This window comes from Fukomys damarensis, unplaced genomic scaffold, assembly GCF_012274545.1.
Source record: "Fukomys damarensis isolate Sample0158 unplaced genomic scaffold, DMR_v1.0_HiC HiC_scaffold_17, whole genome shotgun sequence".
Lineage (NCBI taxonomy): Eukaryota > Metazoa > Chordata > Mammalia > Rodentia > Bathyergidae > Fukomys > Fukomys damarensis.
This window is the reverse complement of record NW_022900929.1, coordinates 28464262-28473390: the sequence shown is the minus strand read 5'-3', so window position 1 is coordinate 28473390 and position 9129 is coordinate 28464262. Positions and strand designations below refer to the sequence as shown.

Below are 9129 nucleotides of genomic sequence, written 5' to 3'. Positions count from 1 at the left end.
AAGTGAATCCAGAGGTTGTAGAATTACCTTACTATCTTTACAAAGCTATTAGCTTCGGGGGGATAGAGAGAATGCAGGAATAAGGACAAAAATATATCCCCTTAACAGTAACAGGCGCTTGCCTTCCCTTGAAGGTACAGAGCCATGAGTGAGGTAAAATGACTGGAGAAAAGAACATAAAGAAGAAACCCCTCCTAAAAACAAAAAATAATAAAAGAAGAAGTCTGAGTTAGGGCAGGAGCTGGAATAAAAAGGGAGATGAGGGACAATATGGTGGAGCAAGAGAATGAGTTGGAGAGAGAGGACAGAAAAAAGAAAGAAATTTTAGGGTGGAATGAGGAAAAGAAAAAAGAGAGAGAGAGAGAGAGAAAAAAAAAAGAATTTGAAGGGCCTCTTTCAGACTGTCTCTGTTCTCATATTATACCACATGTACAGCCGTATGCAGAACCGAATCCCCTGGTCTCAGCTAGCCAATGGCAGTTCCCCACGACTGAGACTGAACACATTCCACAAGGCCTAATTTGAGTTTCCCTACCCTCAGGGTTGAACTCCACTCAGTTCTATTACAGGTTTCCCTGCCCTTTCTTTAAAGATGTTCAAAGTTGGGAGCTCAGAAAACTACCCCTCATGAGAATCTATGCCTCTGCAGAGTTGGTCTAAGGACTGGCCCAATCAGGAGGTTTGAGAACGGTGAGGGGGAGGTCGTGGGGGTGTTTCAAGGGAGCCCGCATGGCTACCTTCCTTACTGGGTCTGTTGTCGTGCAGTCCAGGAGGTCGCTCACCCGCCGGGTGATCTCAGGCAGGCAGGCAGCTGAAGAGACCCTCTCCGGGGTCTTTGGGTCCTTGCTGGGTGTGTGTCACGCAGTCCGGGAGGTCGCTCACCCGCCAGGTGATCTCAGGCAGGCAGGCAGCTGAAGAGACCCCCTCCGGGGTCTTTGGGTCCTTGCTGGGTGTGTGTCACACAGTCCAGGAGGTTGCATACCTGCCGGGTGATCTCAGGCAGGTAGGCAGCTGAAGAGACCCCCTCCGGGGTCTTTGGGTCCTTGTTGGGTGTGTGTCTTTAGTGGGACTTTTAAATCTTTTTGTTAAGTTTGAGTTTTTAAAGTTTTGTTAAATACTCTGCAATAAGTATATACAGTATTACTCTGGTAATCGAAGACACACGCACAATATATATATATATGTATATTGTAGCTGCCTTAAATCCTTTCTGGTGTTAAATGTGGTAATCTTTCCCTTAGGACACCACAACACCAAATGGAGCATTGAACAGAAAAGTAGCATTCTCCAGGGCCAACTATTTGAAATAACAGGTTACAAATCTCTATCATGCCATCAGCCTTCAAACTGAAGATCACAGTTTGTAGAGCTTTCAGTCCGTCGTCAGCTGGCTCCAAGGCAGGACAGCATGGCCAAGGGACATCAAAAAGGAGGCCCCACTCTTTTTAAAAATTTTTTGAAACAGAGTCTTACTAAGTTGCTAAGTTGCCTGGGCTGTACTTGAATGTGCAGTCCTTCTGCCTCAGTCTCCCAGACTTCTAGGATCACAGGTGTACACCCCCACACCAGTAGCTGCTGTGGTCTTTAAACACACACCTGAGGTGTGTGTTCTCTGCCTCCTCCTACCCCTTGGTGTCTGCTTCCCTCCATCTGTCCAAGGGTGTGCTCTGTGAGGCCACGCATCATGGGCCTTCTCCCTGGGGTTTTGCCTCCTTAATTTATTTTGTTACTGGTGCCTGAAAACATGAATTTTCACCTAAAGATGGGTGCCATGTGATTTTTGATCATGTATGCGTCATGCGGGTTTAAATTAGGTTAAACATATCTACATCCTTCAACATCTCTCTTTTCTTTATGGTGAAACCATTCAATACACTTCTTACAGTTTTTTGAAATACACACAGCACATTATTTCTACCTATCCTTACCCTCTAGTGCAGTAGCACGCTACTTCTCATTTCCATCTAACTGTAATCTTGCACCCATTAATCAACATCTATGCCTGTAATCCTAGTATTGTAGAGGCTGAGGCAGGAGGATCTCAAGTTCAAGGCCAGCCTGGGCAACTCAGGGACTCTGTAAGACCCTCTTGCAAAATTAAAAAGATAATAATAATATTATTTAAAAAGTGCTCAGTAGGCAACTTAAGTAGTTCAGGTAGCAGAGTGGCCGTGCTCCTCTCCTCAGACCAGGTAGTGGTACAGATGTTTCCAGGAGCCGAGGGCTGGGCGTGGTGCCCTCATCAGCCTCACCCACCCAGCCTGACAAGTGGGGTCCCATGTGGCAAAGACAGATCTCCACATGGGTTCTGATGCATCCAATAAGGGATTCACATCCAGAACACAGAAGAAAATTTAAAACTCTACAGCAAAAATAAATAACCCGATTAACAAGCAGGCAAAGGACCCAAATAGACATTTCTCAAAACAAAACAAAACAAAACAAAAAACAAGTGGCCAATCAGTGCAGGAGAAAGTGTCTGGCGTTGGCCAGGGGCCTGCAAATCCAAACCCCTGAGGGCTCCTCGCCCCTTCACACAAGGCAGCCCTCAGCAGCCTTCCTGGTCCTGCCTGCCCTCTGACACAGCTGTGATGACCACAGCTACCTGGAGAGACTGCACAGGGCAGAGAGGCCGACCCTGGAAGCTGTGCACCAGGCATTGCATTGCAGGGCGCTTTGTCCTCCCTGCCCAAGGCCCGTCCCGAGATCCAGCCCGGACCCACAGCCGCTGGCCAGGCCTGGCCTCCCGTGGGAGCCTGCATCTCTAGGGCCCTGCTCTGGACCGGAGTGTCCTCTCCTGTGCAGTCCTGGTCCGGGCTGGCACCTCCTGGGGCTGGCTCCTCCCCCGGCACACAGCAGCTCTGGGACCCCTGCTGGCCCGGCCCACTGCCCCTGCTGTCTGGTCTGCAGCTGCTGTGAGTGGGGGCTGGGCGGATCCCTGCCTGCCTCTGCAGTCCCAGGACCGGCTGAGCTGGCTGCTGCAGAGGGAGCTGCGTGGGCCCATCTACAGGCCCGCGCCTCCTGGACACCCTGCTGCCTGGAGGCCTCAGAGCTGCCTCAGCCCTGCGCCTGGGAAACATGCTGCTTCTGCTTCGTACCGATGTGGGTGGCTCTGGGGTGTTGGTCCTAGACTCCAACTCCGGCTGAACGTGGTGTGTGTGTGTGTGTGTATGTGTGTGTGTGCTCGCACATGTGTACCTGTGTGTGGTGTACATGCATGTCTGCAGCACATGGCTGTGTGTGCACAGACACTTCCTGTGTGTACATGTGCACACTTCAGCATGTGTTCATGTGTGTGCCATGTTTGAGCATGTGCAGGTAGCACACATATGTGCTTGTGCACGTGTGTGTGCAGTGCCTACCTGTATGTGTGAACATGTGTGGGTGTGCACACATGCAATTGTCTATATTTGCCCTGTGTGCATGTGTGTGCACCTTTGTGCCTCGTCTGTGTGTGTCTGCGCACGCTCGGGGCAGAGGAACCCACAAGTTGCTACTCCTCATGGCAACCTTGCTGTCAACCTTCCTTGTCTGCACCACCAGCCACACCCCCCAGACCCACAGAACCCTGGGTGCCTTCAGAGAAGCCGACTCCTGTCCCCGATGGGCACTGAGCACCTGGGAGCCCCTGCCATCCATGGGGAGAGACCACACCCTGTGCGTCCTAGGCTGGTGGGTTGAAGGGAATCAGGACTGTGGGGTGCACGAGCAGGGTTCCCATCCTGATTGCCCTGGCTTTGCTGTCTCGCCCCAGACCAGGAGCGGGGCACCCCATGTGTCCCCTGCGGAAGGGAGGGTCCCACAGCCCCTGTAGACCATGTGCCTCTTCCGCCCCCTCCCCAGGGTGGAGCTGTGGCCTCCGAGTTGCCAGGAGGACCCCCAAGCCAGAGCCTCGGATCTGTGTCCACACAGTGCACAGGGACACAGCCTGGCCCTCCCTGCGCACCCCCCACCCCGGGCCCCTCCACTTCCAGAGCTCCAGAGGCACAGGCTGAGCAGAGAGGCTCGGTAAATATTCAGAGCCGGCCACGCTGATTGGCTTCAGGGAGGCAGACACTTGTCTACATAAATGGCAACCACTCCTTGTGCCTTTCAACTGTCACCGGGGAGAGGTCGGCGGCCAGAGTGGCGTCCAGCTGCTGCGAGTGAGTACTGCTCTTTGTCCTCATAGCTCCAGGTCGCCGGGTGCCTGGCTGCTTCGTGGCCACTGTGCTGGCCCTGGGTCAGGTGGGCGGCTTGCAGCTGGCTGTTGCTGTGCTGATCCTGTGCCTTCAGGGGGAGGGGATGCTGCTGGGGAGGCTGGCATCAGTGTGCGCAGATGCCAGGGAACTTTGCAAAATTAGGCACCAACCAAGGTCAGCTCTCTCTTTGGTGTCAACCCAAGCAACAAGTCCAGTGAAGAGCCAGGAACATTGGGTGGCTTTAGAGACTGTGTGCCCTGGCCACCGCAGCGACACAGCCAGGCATGGGACCAGGATTTCCCAGCTGGCTTGTGGGCTGGGTGAAGAGGGAGGAAGCCATGGCAGATGGTGACTCAGCGTGTGTTCAGCAGGTGGAGGGGGACAGCTGGTGGCGTGTGTCACGTGACTAGAAAGGGGTCAGCAGCTAGCCAGGCTGGTGGTGCTCACCTGTGATCGGAGCACTCTGGGAGGCTGAGGCAGGAGGATTGCAAGTTCGAGCCCAATCTGGGCAACATACTGAGACCTAATCTCCAAATTTAAATTGAAAAGGAGTTGGAGACATGGCTCAGTGTGAAGGCCCTGGATTCCATCTCTAGTATGGTTAAAAGCAAAGAGAGCTTCACAATAAATGCACAGGTGAGTCACAGGTACAAACACGTGCTCAGGATTGGAAATGCTGCCCAGTGCCCCACACGCCCAGCAGGGCTTCCTTTTCCCCGAGTCCGAGGGAGATTTACACAGGACTCCTGGGTTTTCTGTCTCTCTTGGAGGCCCGGGGAGCCCCCTGCCGAAAGATCTCTTTCAAGTGAGCAGTATTTCCTTCCCCGGACAGAAGTGCAGTGGAGGTGAAGGTGGCAGGGCCAGCGCTGCCCTCTGGTTATGAAGGGTGCGTTGCTGCTCACGGCGGTCCCCACACTTCAGCCGGCAGCCCACAGAGTCCCTAGCCCAGAACAAGGTGAGAGGATCCAGCTGCCATGCCGCTGGCATGGCATGCCTCCTCCTGGCGCCTGGCGGCGGGGCCTCTTCACTCAGCCAGTGTGGGCCAGACGATCCCAGCTGAGCCATCCACACTGGCACCCAGCACCGACATGGGCACCCAGTCCGGCCCGCCCTCTCCAGAGGCATAGTCTCCTCTCCAGGGATGGGGGACTCTGGGGAGGTGGGGTCCTAGCACCACAGAAGTACAGCCTCCTGTCTTTCATGGCTGCTGGCCAGAATTTCTGGGTGGAGACAGTTGGCACAGAGGCACCAGGCATGAGGCAGGACAGCACTGGAACTGAGGCTCCAAAGAGGTAACATGGTCCGGACTGCAGGCAGGGATCACCCACGCCCCATGCCTGGGAGCAGACCTTACACATGCTCTGGAGGAGGTGGGGACAAGCTCTTCTTCTGGCCACTGCAGAGCCCCTGATGGGGCCTGAGGTCCTCCTGTGATCCTCGGGCTATGGTGACAGTGAGGAAAAAGCATAGTGCAGAAGCTGGCTTCTGTGCGGCACCCACTGTCAGTGTAGCAGCAGCCACTCTGGCCCAGAGTCACTGAGCAGCCAGCCAGAGCAAGAGGAGTGGCAGCACCGACCGCCTGGCTCGGGGAGGAGAACACAGCAGTCAGATGTCACCAGCTCCTTGGGCTCTTAGCAGCCCCAGGCATCGGGCCAGCCTGCGATTCAGGGCAGAGGGACGTGTCCACCGTGAATCCAGAATTCCATGTTTACCCCAATCTGGTTCACAAATAACAATGGAGGCTGCACAGAGCGTGGCAGGCACAGGAGCAGAGCCGCAAGGCCAAGTGTCTTGTGTCCAGACGTCACAGCAACGCTGGGGGTGGAGGGCCGAGGGCAGTCCTGGCTGTGAGGAAAAGAGGTGGCCACAGCCTACCGCCAGCTGCCACGGTCGGCAGAAAAGGCAGGCGCTGTGGCCTCTTGGCCCCTAATGTGACTGTGGGAGTGTGAGAGAAAGGGGAAGAACTGAGGAAAAAAATAAAGGAAAAGCGTACTTAAGGAGGAGGCCAGTGCTTTCCACCCAAGGAAACTTTCTCCTCCTTTACCAGAAAGACCATGAGAGCACAGGAGAAATGTCAAAGTGGAAATTCCCAGGGGCTCCTGTCGCAGCTTTTAAAGCTAGCAAACATGAATGAAGGTGGTACGGTCCGAGTGGTTTTACATTTGTAATTTTAGATTTAATTTTGAAATCTGGATGGATGAGAAAAGCTAACAGAGGTGGGTGTTCTGTTTACAATGGTGGCATTTGGTCAGTGCTTAGTGCTTTTCTGGAAAGAGATTTGGCACTGTGCAAAGAGAAAATACAAATCCCATGGCTTCAGTGCTCAGGAACTGAGGTCCCGTAGGACAGAATTAGGGCATCACTCATCACAGCAAGTGCCTGCTGCCCTCTGCGCTGCACAGGGACATGTGAGGCTCCTGCTTTCAGGTTTAAGAAGAGCAGATAACCCCAGCACTCTGGGAGGCTGAGGCAGGAGGACTACAAATTCAAACCCAGCCTGGACAACTTAGAGACTTAAAACCCTGTCTCAAAATTTAAAAATTTAAAAAGGGCTGGGATGTAGCTCAGTGTGGAGGCCCTGGGTTCAGTCCCCAGTGCTCTGCACCACCAAAAGCAGGGCAATGGTGCAGTATATCAACACAACTGTGCATGCTGGGGTTAGGCACACACAGAACACATGCATGCCAAAGGGACCCCAGAAACTAACTTGGTGTTTGTGAGACATGGGTGAGGGCCATCACCTCTGTTGCTCTGGGGTTCTCCTGTCCCAGTCATATTTCCCATAAGGTCAGGGGAACAGGCTCCTGCCTCGTTTACACAGTGCAAGATGCAGCCTCAGTGCTTTCTGCCTGCATCCTCCCAGGATCCCATTAGGAAGCAGATTCAGAGAGGGTGAGACATTGGTCCCCAGCTGCACAGCCCCAGCAGCTGAGCTTGACCCACCCAACCTCCATGCTTCTAACCAGGAGCTGAGAAAGGAGGAGCCTCAGTGAGGAGGAGAGGTGACAGTACTGCAAAGCACAGCTCCCCCACCTCCCTGGGACCTCTAACCCCACACTGCTGGCCAGAGTGGGCTTCCTGGGTGGAAGAGAGAGAATCTCGATATCAAGTCCCCATATCTGTCACCAGGGCCTTTCACTGAGATACAACCACAGCTGTTTACTTTATTTTATTTTTACTTTGAGACAGGGTCTTGCTAAGTCACTAAATGCCCAGGCTGGGCTCCAACTTGCCATCCTCCTGCCTCAGCCCCCTGGAGTGGTGGGATGACAGCATGCATGTGTGGTCATGCCCAGGAGGCTTTCCTCTCCAGACAGGTGGGTTTGGACCCACCTGCAGTGGCCTGAACATAGACAAGAAGGAGAGTTGCTTTGACACCTGCCACCAAGTGCCCTTGTGCTCTCGTCCAGTTCTGTGTGTTGCTGTCTTGTGGGTGATATGCAGACTGGAAACTGGGGATGCAATGAGACAGTGTTAAAGGTTCTCCCTGCAGCTGGGCTCTGCTTCAGCTGCTCACTGCCTCCTTCTGTCTCCCTGGCAACAGCGCTTAGGAAGCCTTTCCATGTCCAAAAGCCAGAAAGGTCAGCGGGCAAAGGGCAACCAGTCACAGGGAGGTGGGTGTGTGGCCCTCGATCCTGGGTCTGCGCAGCATTTGTGCTGACCCTGATTACTTGTGCTTCTGATTATTCGTGGCTGGCAGCCACAGGATTTCCTCCCTAAAGTGCTCCGCGGTATGTTTGACAAGCAACTGTGGGAGCTGAAAGCTGTACTATAAAAGATGGCACACTTCTATAATCCAGCACTCTGGAAGGCCGAGGCAGTGGATCCCAGGTTCAAGACCAGCCTGGCCAACTCAGTTACTTAGCAAGACTCTGTTTCAAAATAAAACAGCTTTTTAAAATGGGGGCTGGGATAATCCAGAGAGAGAGAGAGAGAGCGAGACAATGACAAAGAGACTTGGTGGGGTTTTGGGGAGTCTGGGGTCCGATGGTCAAGTCAGTCCTCTTGTTACTAGAAAATCCCCCTAGTTGGACACTCCTTGCAGACTTGGTTGGATGTATTTTCTTGTTGGTCTTATTTGTGTGATTGCACTGAAAATGAGGGCCTTGAGAAAGCAGTTCAGGCTAGAATCAGCCCCCAGTGTGTTCGGGAGAAGAGAAGGAAGCAGGACTCCGGGGAAGGAAGCCTCTCCAGCGTTCATTTCTTCTAGAACTGTGTGAAGGATGTGAACTTTACATTTTCATCCGGATGGGAAATGAAGGCCAGAGAGGCAGGCTTGGTGTGGCATCGGCAGGACCATGGACAGATTCCGAGCCAGCACCGGGTAGCTGTCCAGCAGTGGGGGTGCTCCCAGGGTTCCCACAGCTCCAGCATCTGGGCCTGCAGTGGGGTAACGCCTGTGTCACTGCTGTCCTGAGACTCCGGGCTGAGATGCTGCGGCTGACGGCGTGGCTGCCTCCAGGTGGAGAGTAGGGTCTGGCACAGGATACGTGAGAGGAGCAGCATGTCCAGACATGGAAGGCCAGCCACTCCTCTGCCATGTAGCAGACACCCAGGGTGCTGGCTGGGTGAGGTGGAGGCACAGGCCTCTCATCGCAGCACTCTGGGAGGCTGAGGCAGGAGGGTGGCAAGTTCAAGCCCAGCCTGGGCCACTTGGGCCCTGTTTCAAAATAAAAACAAAAAGGGCTGGGGTTGTAGCTCAGGGTGAAGGCTCTGGCTTCATTCCCCAGTGCCACAAAAAGAGGAAACAAAGACAAAGAAGCAGAAGGCCGGGGAGGGGAGCGCTGCTGGTGCAGACACAGGAAGCACCCGCCAGACACTGTGGGTGAGACGTGGGGCCGGCCTTATCATAGTCCACATCTTCCAGCTGTGTCTGTGTCCCAGGCTGCTGACAAGCTCTCTGGGAAGGCTGAGTGAGGAGTCTCTGTGCAAGCCAATGGCCCAGAAG

The 9129-nt window shown here is 54.0% G+C and overlaps 1 protein-coding gene across 4 annotated transcripts in view; it reads left to right on the top strand.

Annotated features, from left to right (window-relative positions):
* Positions 1–9129, top strand: part of Ddc (dopa decarboxylase) — a 63763-nt gene that overhangs the window by 9240 nt on the left and 45394 nt on the right. Inside the window, exon 2 of one of the 4 annotated variants that reach the window (XM_010624877.3) lies at positions 3844–4145. The exons of 2 other annotated variants lie outside the window; for them this stretch is intronic. In XM_010624877.3, coding sequence (XP_010623179.1) covers positions 4070–4145 — 76 coding nt within the window. In that variant the 5' untranslated portion in view covers positions 3844–4069. Of the gene's footprint in view, positions 1–3843; positions 4146–9129 lie in introns of those variants that run through there. One more of the 4 variants, XM_010624878.3, reaches the window with a different exon arrangement.